We start from the raw sequence: 13,090 nt of genomic DNA on the forward strand, positions 1-13,090 counted from the left end.
TGGAAGCTAATTCTAATCATCATATTCCCTCCTAGATCCATATATAGTATTGTCCTCTAAACTTTCTGCAGTGAAGAAAATGTTCTCTATCAGCACTGTCCAACACATGTGGCTATTGAATACTTGAAATGTGGCTGTTAGGACTGAGAACCTGGAGTTTAAATTAAATTTAATTAAAATTAACTAGCCACAATGGCTATGGTTACAATACTGGATAGCGGAGGCCTAGATAGTCTTCCCCTTACCTTTGTTTTGCTCTTAAGGGCCCAGGTTTCTTTTTCCATATTGCATACAAAATTTTTCTGACTCTAATAGTATTTTATTAGGGCCAAGTTCTCTAGGACCTTGTGTTAGTCTGCTCAGGTCGCCATAACAAAATACCACAGACTTGGTGGCTTAAACAACAGAAATGTATTTTCTCATAGTTCTAGAGGCTGGAAAGTCTATCAGGGTGCCAGCCAATTTGATTCCTGGTGAGGTCTTTCTTCCTGGGTTGCATAAGGCCACCTTCTTGTTGTGTCCTAACATCCTCATATGGCAGGCGGGCAGAGGAAGTGGGGGAGAGGGAGAGAGAGAAAGCACGAGCACACACAAGTGCTTGGGTATCCCTTCTTATAAGGTTACTAATCTTATGGGATCAGGACTCCACCCTTATGACCTCATTTAACCTTACTTATTTCCTTATGGCCCTATCTCCGAATATAGTCACATTTGGGATTGGGGCTTCAGCATATGAATTTTTGGAGGGATGCAATTTGCCCATAGCAGATATACATTAAAAGTAGCTAATTAGTATAGAAGTTAAAAATACTAATATGGAAAGCTTAAAAAGACCCTCTAATCTCGGTCTTTCCTGTACCAGGTATAATACATAAAGAAAAATACACAAGTTGTAAGTATGTATAGCACAATGAATTTTCAAAATGAGAGCTCTCATGTTATTCCCACTCATATAAGGAAATGAAACATTACCAGCACCCTAGAAGTCCCTCTCCTGCCACCTCCCAGTCATTACCACCTTCTCCAGAGTGAGCTGTTTCTATATTTTGGAGATTAATCCTTTGCCATTGCTTCATCTGCAACTATTTTCTCCCATTCTGAGGGTTGTCTTTTCATCTTGTTTGTGGTTTCCTTTGCTGTGCAAAAGCTTGTAAGGTTAATTAGGTCCCATATATTTATTTTTGTTTTTATTTTCATTACTCTAAGAAGTGAGTCAAAAACGATCTTGCTGTGGTTTATGTCAAAGCATGTTTTTCCTATGTTTTCCTCTAAGAGTTGTATAGTGTCTGGTCTTACATTTAGGTCTTTAATCCATTTGGAGTTTATTTTTGTGTGTGGTGTTAGGTAGTGTTGTAAATTCATTCTTTTGCATGTAGTTGTCCAGTTTTCCCAGCACCACTTATTGAAGAAGCTGTCTTTCCTCCATTTTATGTTCTTGCCTCCTTTGTCATAGATTAGGTGACCATATGTTCATAGCTTTATCTCTGGGCTCTCTAACCTGTACCATTGATCTATATTTCTGTTTTTGTGGCAGTACCATACTGTCTTGATTACTATGGCTTTGTAGTATAATTTGAAGTCAGATAGCCTGATTCCTTCAGCTCCATTTTTCTTTCTCAAGATTGCTTTGGCTATTTGGGGTCTTTTGTGTTTCCATACAAATTGTAAAATTTTTTGTTCTAATTCTGTGAAGAATGCCATTGGTAATTTGATAGGGATTGCCTTGAATCTGTAGGTTGCTTTTGGTAGTATAGTCATTTTCACAATATTGATTCTTCCCATCCAAGAACATGGTATATTTCTCCATCTGTTTATGTCATGTTTGATTTCTTTCATCAGTGTTCTGTAGTTTTCTAAGTACAAGTCTTTTGCCTCCTTAAGTAGGTTTATTCCTAGGCATTTTATTCTTTTTGTTGTGATGGTAAATGGGATTGTTTCCTTGATTTCTCATTCCTTGATTTTTCATTGTTAGTGTATAGGAATGCCAGAGATTTCTGTACATTAATTTTTTATCCTGCAACCTTACCAAATTCATTGATTAGTTCTAGCAGTTTTCTGGTGGCATCGTGAGGATTTTCTATGTATAGTATCATGTCATCGGCAAACAGTGACAGTTTTACTTCTTCTTTTCCAATTTGTGTTCCTTTTATTTCTTTTTCTTCTCTGATTACCGTGGCTACGACTTCCAAAACTATGTTGAATATGAGTGGCAAGAGTCGACATCCTTGTCTTGTTCCTGATCTTAGTGGAAATACTTTTAGTTTTTCACCATTGAGTATGATGTTTGCTGTGGGTTTGTCATATATGTCCTTTATTTTGTTGAGGTAGGTTCCTTCTGTGCCCATTTTCTGGAGAGTTTTTATCATAAATGGGTGTTGAATTTTGTCAGAAGCTTTCTCTGCATCTATTGAGATGATCATATGGTTTTTCTCCTTCAATTTGTTAATATGCTGTATCACGTTGATCGATTTCTGTATATTGAAGAATCCTTGCAGCCCTGGGATAAATCCCACTTGATCATGGTGTATGAAACTTTTAATGTGTTTTTAGGTCCTGTTTGCTAGTATTTTGTTGAGGATTTTTACATCTCTGTTCATCAGTGATATTAGTCTGTAATTTTCTTTTTTTGTGTGATATCTTTGTCTGGTTTTGGTATCGGGGTGGTGGTGGCTTCGTTGAATGAATTTGGGAGTGTTCCTCCCTCTGCAATTTTTTGGAAGAGTTTGAGAAGGATTGGTGTTAGCTCTTCTCTAAGTGTTTGATAGAATTCGCCTGTGAAGCCATCTCGTCCTCGACTTTTGTTTGTTGGAAGTTTTTAATTATAGTTTCAATTTCACTACTTGTGATAGGTCTGGTTATATTTTCTAATTCTTCCTGGTTCAGTCCTGGAAAATTGTACCTTTCCAAGAATTTGTCCATTTCTTTGTGGTTGTCCATTTTATTAGCATAGAGTTGTTTGTAATAGTCTCATATAATCCTTTGTATTTCTGTTGTGTCAGTTGTGATTTCTCCTTTTTCATTTTTAATTTTACTGATTTGCATCCTCTCTCTTTTTTTCTTGGTGAGTCTGGCTAAAGGTTTATCAATTTTGTTTATCTTCTCAAAGAACCAACTTATAGTTTTATTGATCTTTGCTGTTTTCTTCATTTCTATTTCATTTATTTCTTCTCTGATCTTTATGATTTCTTTCTTTCTACTGACTTTGGGTTTTCTTTGTTCTTCTTTCTCTAGTTGCTTTAGGTGTAAGGTTAGATTGTTCATTTGAGATTTTCCTTGTTTCTTGAGGTGAGATTAAATTGCTATAAACTTCCATCTTAGAACTGCTTTTGCTACATCCCATAGGTTTTGGGTCATCGTGTTTTCGTTGTCACTGTTTCTATGTATTTTTTTATTTCTTCTTTGATTTCTTCAGTGATCTCTTGGTTATTTAGTAGTGCACTGTTTAGCCTCCATGTATTTGTGTTTTTTACAGTTTTTTCCTGTAATTGATGTGCTATTATTATAAGTAATGCTCCTATGAGCATTCTTAAGCATTTCAATTAGTGAACATATTTACTTATTTCTGTTAGACACATACTTAGGAGCAGAACAGAGTACACATATATATGGCTTTAGAAATAATGCCAACTACTTTGTTTTCCAAAGTAGTTGTGCCAATTTTCAGTCCCACCAGCAATGTACAGAAGTTCCAGTTATTCTACATCACCAATGTATTTTGTCATACAGCCTCTTTAATTATAGCCTTCATAGTGGTATCTCATTGTGGTTTTAATTTGCATCTCCCTAATAATTAATGAAATTGAGTACCTATTTGTATTTATTGGTTATTGGATATGACTAATAAAGTGAAGTGCCTATTTAAGTCTTTTGCCCATTTTTCTCTTCTAAATCTTTAAAAGTTTGATTTGTAAATTCTTTAACATAATGCAGTTTAATGGTCATCTAGAGATAGTGCCTCCACATTTGAAGTTTGTCTACAAATAGTGTATATGTATTTGTTTTGGTGCACCCTTCACACAGCCAGGAGTTTTCAGATTGGAAATAATTAAAAGACCAGGTATTTGGGAGGTGAAAGTAAAGATAATGTAGTTGGCAGAATGAGAATGAGGATTTTGTGGTGAGCTGGAGAAAGTTGAAACAAAATGATCTGGGTCCTTGAATTGCTGTCCCATTTTGATTATGACTGAGAGATAATAACAGAGCCAGCTCAGTGTTTTACTATATTTTGATGTTCTCTGACATGTGGTTATCACAGGCAGAGGCTGTATACTACTGTTTTTATGAAATATATGTATTTTCAAGATTAAAACCCTTGGGGTTAAGTGAGGGAACACTATATACCAAGAGAGAAATTAATAAAATTTTAACCCAAGTAGTCTAAGAGACTGGTACTTTGGCAAGTTAGTGAGGAAAATTATTTGGAACAGTTGGACTTTGAGGGGACCACAATTTATTCCACACAGCTGGTTGGATGCTCTGTTGACCTGTAAATCTTTGTCTAACAGATAGCACTGATCTGTTGCCAAGAGTTGTTAGCAGACTATTAGTAAATCAAATTTCATAACCAGTATCTAAAAATTGGATTTCTATAAGTATTTGCTTTTGCCATTACATGTATTAATCAGTGGTCATCCGCTATTCTGTTAAAGTCTTCTTTTCATGATAATAAACATTTCTTAATTAGTTTGTATGATTATGTAACATTCCTTTTTACTAGTATAATTGATTGTAACTAAAATTACTTTATTACTTCATACCAATAAGTAAAGTTTAATTTTGTTAACATTATTCAACAAAGAAAAAACCTGTTTATAACAGTCTAATTTCTACCAAAAACTTAGAAGATGTGATTTTTTAAGAACCATTTTTCTGATGTGAGGTCAACATTATAGAGACAAAATAAAACCAGGTTTATGTTACAAATTAGAATTATTTGAAGAATTTTTTTATGAGGCACCAAAATAAAAAAGAAGTCCCCACAAGTGGTGGTAAGTGTTGCCATGTCACACTGGGGACTTAGAAGTTAATTTAATCAATTTGTTTATACTTGGTGGCAAAAAAATAGCAAAAATTACAGAAAAGCACCATTACTATTCTCTTAAACATGTCTTGTTTCTCAGTTCTTCCTCAGTACAACCTTTTGAGATGAACAGTCTCAAGTAGTGTGGTTTGGACTCAGAGATGATATAATTTCTGTCTTTAAACTCTTATTTTTTATTTTTGTATTTCAAAGTAAATTAACCTATTTAGTTTGACCACAACCAAATTTACTAAAACTTCTGAAAATATATTATATGAAATTTTTTGACTGATCACCATCATGTAATTTAGAAAAAACACCTAAGACGTAAATGATACATGCCACCCATATATTATAAATAATTTAAACTAATTGTCCTTTACCTGTGTCCTTGTCACTGTTAGTTTTTCTCATTCTTCATTTTTCCCCTCAATGTTATTCAATTTTGTATATAATACAGTATTCTTTTATTTGAAGTTTTCTGTTTCTTTTCAGCTCAACAAGAAGATGATGAATTTGTGTGTCAGATAATTTATGTCTTCTACCAAATGGTTTTCCACCAAGCCACAAGAGATGTCATAATCAAGGAAACACGTATCCTTCAATGTTTACCATAGATAATGACACTTCACATATTAAGAAAAGATGCATTTTTACGTATTTTTTCTTGCAAGTGTTCAAATATTGTAGAAAATATCAAGTTTTGAAATAAATTTAGAGGCAAGCTATTCTTCATAGAAGCTATTTACCCCAAATCAGTATATAGGTAAGATACGTTGGAGAACAATTTTATTAACTTGTCAGCTTTCCTAAAAAACCTAACAAATATCTCATAACTTCCTTCTCTACTAACATAACTTAAATGTCACAGGTTCCTAGGACTATCCTTAGTCCTCTTTTAATCTTACCTTATTCACTATACATGGGAAAACACATCTACTGTTCCCATGACTTCAGCTCCTATGCTACTTATATGCTAATAAGTATTTGATATCTTCGAAACCTCTTTCTTGAGTCCCAGGCATTTGTTGCTAACTGCCACCTGGATGTCTTCCACCTACCTAAGGGGGCATAGTATGGCCTATAAAGCATTATAATTAAATAATATAATATAATTAAATAGCCCTAATTTTAAATGCACTTACTAGCTACAGGACATTGGATAAGTTACTTAATCTCCTTGAGCATACAATCTTGCATCTATAAAATGGCCATAATATTATTAAAGTAAAAAGGCCTCCTATTATTAAAATAAAAAGACCTCCTATAGGATAGCTGTCAGTACTAGTGGATTTAAATCATCTGTAATAGTTCCCAACACAGAGAGATACTCAGGAATTGGTATTTTATCACTATTGCATCCAAAAGGGTATTTGATATTGCTAACATCTGCCTCTCAAAAAGTCTACCTTCTGTATTCATGGTCGATAATAAGTGTCATCCACCCAGTCCCTTAGTTGAAAATGTTGTGTCTGCTGTCTCTTTTACTATACATAATTAATCATTCATTTATTCTGCAAACATTTATCAAGTTCTGACCATCTAACAGATACTGTTTTAAGTGCTGGACATATAAAAGTCTCAGTCCTTGTACTGAAGGAGTTTATAATCTAATTGGAAGGCTAAACAAGTAAATCAATATACAATTAAAACCCAGTGTAATCAATGTCATAAAGTATGTACATCAAGCACAGGAGAGGATATATATAAACCAAGTCTGGGAATGTCATGAAAGGCTAGCAGTGGATGTGGTATCTAAGCTGAATCTTTGTGTTTTTGTTTTTTTTTTAATTGTGGTGGTCTGCTTATTTGTGTACAAAAAAAAAACTGCTTTCAAATACTGCATAAAATCGTTCATTACCCATATGAAAAATCTAAATTGTTTTTTGCATATAGCTCTTCATAACCTGACCTTAACCTATTTTTCCAAAGTTGCCCTTTAACCTTATAGTATACAGTTTCTCTTAGCATACCAAATTTCTCATCATTTATCAGACATTACCCTCGCTGTCATAACTTATTCCCTCTTTGTATGCCTTGTCAAACTCAGATGCATTTTTCTCCTTTTTTTTTTTTTTTTTTTTTACCTGACAGTCTCCAACTCATCAAAGATACGTTTATAAGCCATCTTCTCAGTTAAGCCTTTCTAATCCTGTGCCTACCTTCTTACCATTGGGAGTAATTTCTTTATTTTTCATCTCTAATAAAGTACTTTAAGTTATGTATTTATATGCCTGTCTCTACCAAAAGATTTTGAGCTCCTCTAGCTCAAGGACTAGCTTTGTCTTCCTTTTATCCATACCCAAAACTTAACATAGTACCTGCCATGTGGTTAGAACTTGTTTAGTCAATGAATTCATGTATCTAAATGGTTAATGCTCTTTTAAAATTTAAAATTTAATTGGGATACTTTTTTATACACTGGGCTATTGCTCAAAACATTTTGAGGCTCCTCTGGTGTTCAGAGCCAATAACACATGCTTTAAGTATTAACATTGCCTTGCTTTTGAGGACAAGTTGAATTTCTGGAACCATATAAGGTCGCCAAGAGTCAAGTCTGATTAAAGCAAGTTTAATTGAGAAATGTTCATTTTGCTAAGGGCTGTCAAAATGCAAATACTATTTTGCTGTAACAGCTTCACTAGAGAGAACTCTTTTTATCATAAAGTAATAAATATTTTTAAAATGTGACTTATAAACTAACTCTCCCAGAAAGATAAATTTGAAATACACTTTTGAGCAATGTTAACATCGTTGGAGTAACTTTTCAGCTGTGTTCCATGGAATGTGTTCCTTTAGAATTAATAGTTGCTTAATGAAAAAAGTTCTGTGATAAATGAGTTTGGGAAACACTGAGTTAAAGTTAAACGATATTCTTGCTGCAGGGTCTTCTTGGAGCCTTTAATATGCTTTTCTGGGTTGAGAATCTCTAAAAGAATATTTTATGTAGAGAAGATTTGTTTAACTCCAGAAGTTACTGTAAGAAACACATATTAGAAAACATCAAAGTGAAAGTATAGCTTTTTCTAGGTAACTTCTTTGGAAGACAGCCCCTTGTTTATGTGTCATCTCATAGTGTTTCTTCCTTAGGACTAAAGAAGAATGAAGCGTTTAAAGTACATACCAAGTGCCTGACACACAGTGAATAAGTGTTACCTCTGCTCTGGTCTGTCTGTTTTAAATGTACTCTCAGTACCTTATTACCAAAGCTCACACTATTAAGGCTACTTGTATTTGATTTTTTCTTTTCAGTGTAACTTTCTTTTCATTTTCTCCCAAGTGCGATTTTTGTTAAGCCATTGAATCTAAAGTCAATACTTTTTAAATAGTTATTCTGAAGGATATAACATGTTGATAATGGTGGGAGTGGGAGATAAAAGATCTGCTGAATTAAAATTTTTACAAAAGCATCAAGGAATATTAGATCTGATGCTTTAGTCCATGTCTTAAGATTGGATAAAGATTGCTGAAGGGCTTCAGCCCAATATTTTGGTTTTCAAGGCACAGGATTTTTGTTGATGTCAATGATATTTGAGTATGCCTCGTATTTTGTAACATAGTTTAAAATTATTATTTAAATATTTCACCATAATTTTAAACATTTTACTGTGATTTTTCTCTATGAAATCAATATACTTAAATATTTTATAAGTTTATTTATTTATTTTATTATTTATTTTTGGCTGCGTTGGGTCTTTGTTGCTGCGTGCCGCTTTCTCTAGTTGCGGCAAGCGAGGGCTACTCTTCATTGCAGTGCGTGGGCTTCTCATTGCGGTGGCCTCTCTTGTTGCAGAGCACGGGCTCTAGGCACGTGGGCTTCAGTAGTTATGGCACGTGGGCTCAGCAGTTGTGGCTCACAGGCTCCAGAGCACAGGCTCAGTAGTTGTGACGCACGGGCTTAGTTGCTCCACGGCATGTGGGATCTTCCCGGTCCAGGGCTCGAACCCATGTACCCCTGCATCGGCAAGCAGATTCTCAACCACTGTGCCACCAGGGAAGCCCTTAAATATTTCAAATAAAATTTATTTGTCAGGAAATCATTGCTTATTCCATTTTTTTAAGTTAGAAAATCTGATCAACATTATTTGATAAAATTTTTAATGGAATGAAAGAAACTTGACATTTTGAAATGGTTGGTGTAGACTTATTTTAGGTAAATATATGATTTATATTAAGATGTTTGAAATATTAAAAATGGCTCTCAGCACAACTCATAGGAATTGAGAACCAGTGCTATAATAATAATGAATTTTCATATAATCCCAACAGTTTCAGCATGAAAAATAAAACAACCCAAATTAGACTAGATCTTTTTAGATTCCCCCTGAGAATTCCTAAGAGTTTCCTAAGAATTTTATTTTCATCTTATCTTTTTTTTTTTTTTTTTTTGGCGGTACGCAGGCCTCTCACCGCCGTGGCCTCTCCCGTTGCGGAGCACAGGCTCCGGACGCACAGGCTCAGCGGCCATAGCCCACGGGCCCAGCCGCTCCGCGGCATGTGGGATCCTCCCAGACCAGGGCACGAACCCGTGTCCCCTGCATCGGCAGGCGGACTCTCAACCACTGCGCCACCAGGGAAGCCCTTAAATATTTTAAATAAAATTTATGAGTCAGGAAATCATTGCTTTTTCCAATTTTTTAAGTTAGAAAATCTGATCAACATTATTTGATAAAATTTTTAATGGAATGAAAGAAACTTGACATTTTGAAATGGTTGGTGTAGACTTATTTTAGGTAGATACATGATTTATATTAAGATGTTTGAAGTATTAAAAATGGCTCTCAGCACAACTCATAGGAATTGAGAACCAGTGCTATAATAATAATTAATTTTCATATAATCCCAACAGTCTCAGCATGAAAAATAAAACAACCCAAATTAGACTAGATCCTTTTAGATTCCCCCTGAAAATTCCAAAGAGTTTTCTAAGAATTTTATTTTCATCTTATCCTCACAAAATCCATGGGTAGTATGTAGAATAGGTCTTATTTATTTATTTATTTATTTATTAAATAAAAGTTTATTGAGCACCTGTTATATTCTCAGAGCTGGGAATACCATAGTGAACAAAATAGACCAAGTCCCTACCCTAATGGAACTTACATTACAGTAGAGAAAAGAGGCAATAAACACCAAATTCTTTACAGATTTTTCTAAAAATGAATTTGAGTGTACACAGATATATTTTTCTGTATATTTTTCTAGATTTTAAATATATCCCTTTTATTCCCCCCCAAAAATAGTAAGTAGCACTGATGAATAGAAGATCTGGGTTAACCTCTGTCTTTGCCACTTGCTATGAAACTTGATAAAATTTTTTTGGCATTATAATCATTGCCTCAAAAAATGTCATTTGCTTTAACACATGTGCTAGAGTTTCTTGTTAGAAACTTGTGACCTTTGTTTCAAATAGTTTTAACCAAGAACAACTTTAAGTATTGAAGATTATAGCTTTCTCTTTCTTCACTGCCTCTTTCAGATCCATTGAGGTTTCTTTATTAATTTGAGTTTTCTTTATTCTTCCCTTTTCCCCTACTTGTTATTTATACATTCCATTTCTTTTCTTTTGTGTTAGTCTTAAAGTTCAACGTGCATTCTCACCAAGTTCTAAACGAATATATCTGTTCTTCTACTTGTAAGTCTAATGTCTCCACTTCCATCGTCCATGTTATTTCTTGCTCTCTAGTATTGTAATTTCACCTCATTTTTATAATGTAAAATTTTTATAACATTTTAAAATTATTATTTTGATTATCCCTTTTTAAAAACCAGTGCTTATTTAGGATTTATAGTATGTTAAATAGTATAGTATGTTTCCTCATTTACTGTTTTTTCTTGAATTCAGTTCCTCTATTTTTCTGCATTGATTTTCTTTCATAATTGATTACATTCTCTTATACTGCTTAGTGAACATCTATGAATAATAAATATATCTGTATCTGAAAATAACTTGTTTGTCCTCTTTAATAATAATTTAGCAGAATATGGAATTCTAGATTTCCAGTTATTTTCCTCAGCAATTTGAAGGTATTTTTCCACCTTGAATTGCTGCCAATGAGAAGTCTGTAGTCTACTAATTATCTGTCATAAAGTCTGATGACACTTTACTTTTTTTTCCCTTATAAGTGACTCGATCTTTTTGCCAGGAAGACCAAAGCATGTTTCTGGGTTTTTTTAAAGCCAAGTAGTTTTATTAGAATTTGACTTGGTGTTCATCATTCTTGCTTGATTTTTCCAAGTGTGCAAATATAGTCTTTCAGTGTATAGTTTCATCTTTTTTTTTTAAATTTTAGGCAAATTTTCTTGAGTTGTAGTTTATAGTATTTGTTGCTTTGGTTGTCCTCTTTAGAATTTCTATCAATATTATGTTGGATCTTCTTTACCTATCTTTAGTATCTGTCATTTTCTAATCTTTTAAATTTCTTTTCATTTTTTAAAATTTTACAAATTTTCTTCTTTTTTACCTTCTGTTTAACTTAGAGTTTTATCTGTTGCTTTTATTTACTCTTGCATTACTATAAACTTAGTTTTTATATATTTGAAATTATTTTTATGTTTATTTTTAGTTATTTCTGGAATTATTTCTCTGAATTTTCTAATTCTGATTCATATTGTTCTTTCATATATATCTGTTGATTTCTTAAATTCTTTTATTTCTTTTTGAAATATTAGGGTTGTAGCTTTCAGTTTTTATGTGAAAATGTCTTATGTTTTCTCTTCCTTATAATAACCATACCCATATATGGGATTTGACTATGATTCTTTTCTGTTGTTGTGCAAATTTTTTGTATGTGAATTTTTGTGTGAAATTAATTTTTCTGAACTTTTAGGAGGGTAAGGTCAATCAAAGTTTTACAACTATGCAGCTGTAGAGCTCCTTCTTTAGTTACTTTCATAAGTTTCATGGTTTCAAAAATATGGCCTTGGATGTTCTGAGATTTACTGGCTCTGTTTTCCTTACCCATTTTTATCTAGTTTTATCTAGTTTTATCTAGTTTTTCCCCCCTTTCTTATCCCATTATCCATGTTTTTTAAATAAATGAAATATTAAATATTTTGTTGTTAAATATCTTGTTGTAATGATTTTATTTTAAAATTTGAAGTTAAATTTCAGATTAACATTTGAATTTAGAGAAATGCAGGATTCTCTAACATGATTGAATAGCTGCAATCTCAAACACAGTTTGTTTCTTTAACCACTTTTTATTTAGAGGCTCCAGCATATCTCATAGATCTGATGCATGATAAAAATAATGAAATCCGAAAAGTCTGCGATAATACATTAGATATTATAGCGGTAAGTAATTTTTCTTCCTACACAAAGTATAATAGTCTTTATTTTGTGGGACGAAAGAGACATTGTACACCTATTTAGAACTTTGCATTCAATGTATGCATTGAATTTGAATTTTGGTAAAGTTCAGAAGATGCAATGATACTAAATTCACTTTTTTTTTTTTTTTGCGGTACACGGGCCTCTCACTGTTGTGGCCTCTCCTGTTGTGGAGCACAGGCTCCAGACGCTCAGGCCCTGCGGCCATGGCTCGCGGGCCCAGCCGCTCCGTGGCACATGGGATCCTCCCGTACCGGGGCACGAACCCGCGTCCCCTGCATCGGCAGGCGGACTCTCAACCACTGCACCACCAGGGAAGCCCCTAAATTCACTTTTTAATTGAAGTATAGTTGATTTACAATGTTGTATTAATTTCTGCTGTAAGCAAAGTGATTCAGTTGTACATATACATACATTCGTTTTAATATTTTTTTCATTATGGTTTATCACAAGATATTGAATATAGTTCCCTGTGCTATACAGTAGGACCTTGTTGTTTATCCATTCCATGTATACTGGTTTGCATCTGCTAACCCCAAACTCCCACTCCATCCCTCTCTAACCCCCTTAGCAACCACAAGTCTATTCTCTATGTATGTGAGTCTGTTTCTGTTTTGTAGATAAGTTCATTTGTGTCATATTTTAGATTCAAGAAAAAAGTGATATCATATGGTATTTGTGTTTTTGCGTTCTGATTTACCTCATTTAATATGATAAACTCTGGGTCCACCCATGTT

The 13,090-nt window shown here is 33.7% G+C and overlaps 1 protein-coding gene across 3 annotated transcripts in view; it reads left to right on the forward strand.

Annotated features, from left to right (window-relative positions):
• Window positions 1-13,090, forward strand: part of KIFAP3 (kinesin associated protein 3) — a gene marked incomplete at its 3' end in the record, with an annotated part of 155,057 nt that overhangs the window by 94,997 nt on the left and 46,970 nt on the right. For all 3 annotated transcript variants that reach the window (XM_079724871.1, XM_079724873.1, XM_079724872.1), the window contains 2 exons: window positions 5,516-5,614; window positions 12,232-12,317. In XM_079724871.1, the coding sequence (XP_079580997.1) occupies window positions 5,516-5,614; window positions 12,232-12,317 (185 nt within the window). The remainder of the gene's footprint in view (window positions 1-5,515; window positions 5,615-12,231; window positions 12,318-13,090) is intronic.

Source organism: Hyperoodon ampullatus (genome assembly GCF_949752795.1).
Source record: "Hyperoodon ampullatus genome assembly, chromosome: 2".
NCBI lineage: Eukaryota > Metazoa > Chordata > Mammalia > Artiodactyla > Ziphiidae > Hyperoodon > Hyperoodon ampullatus.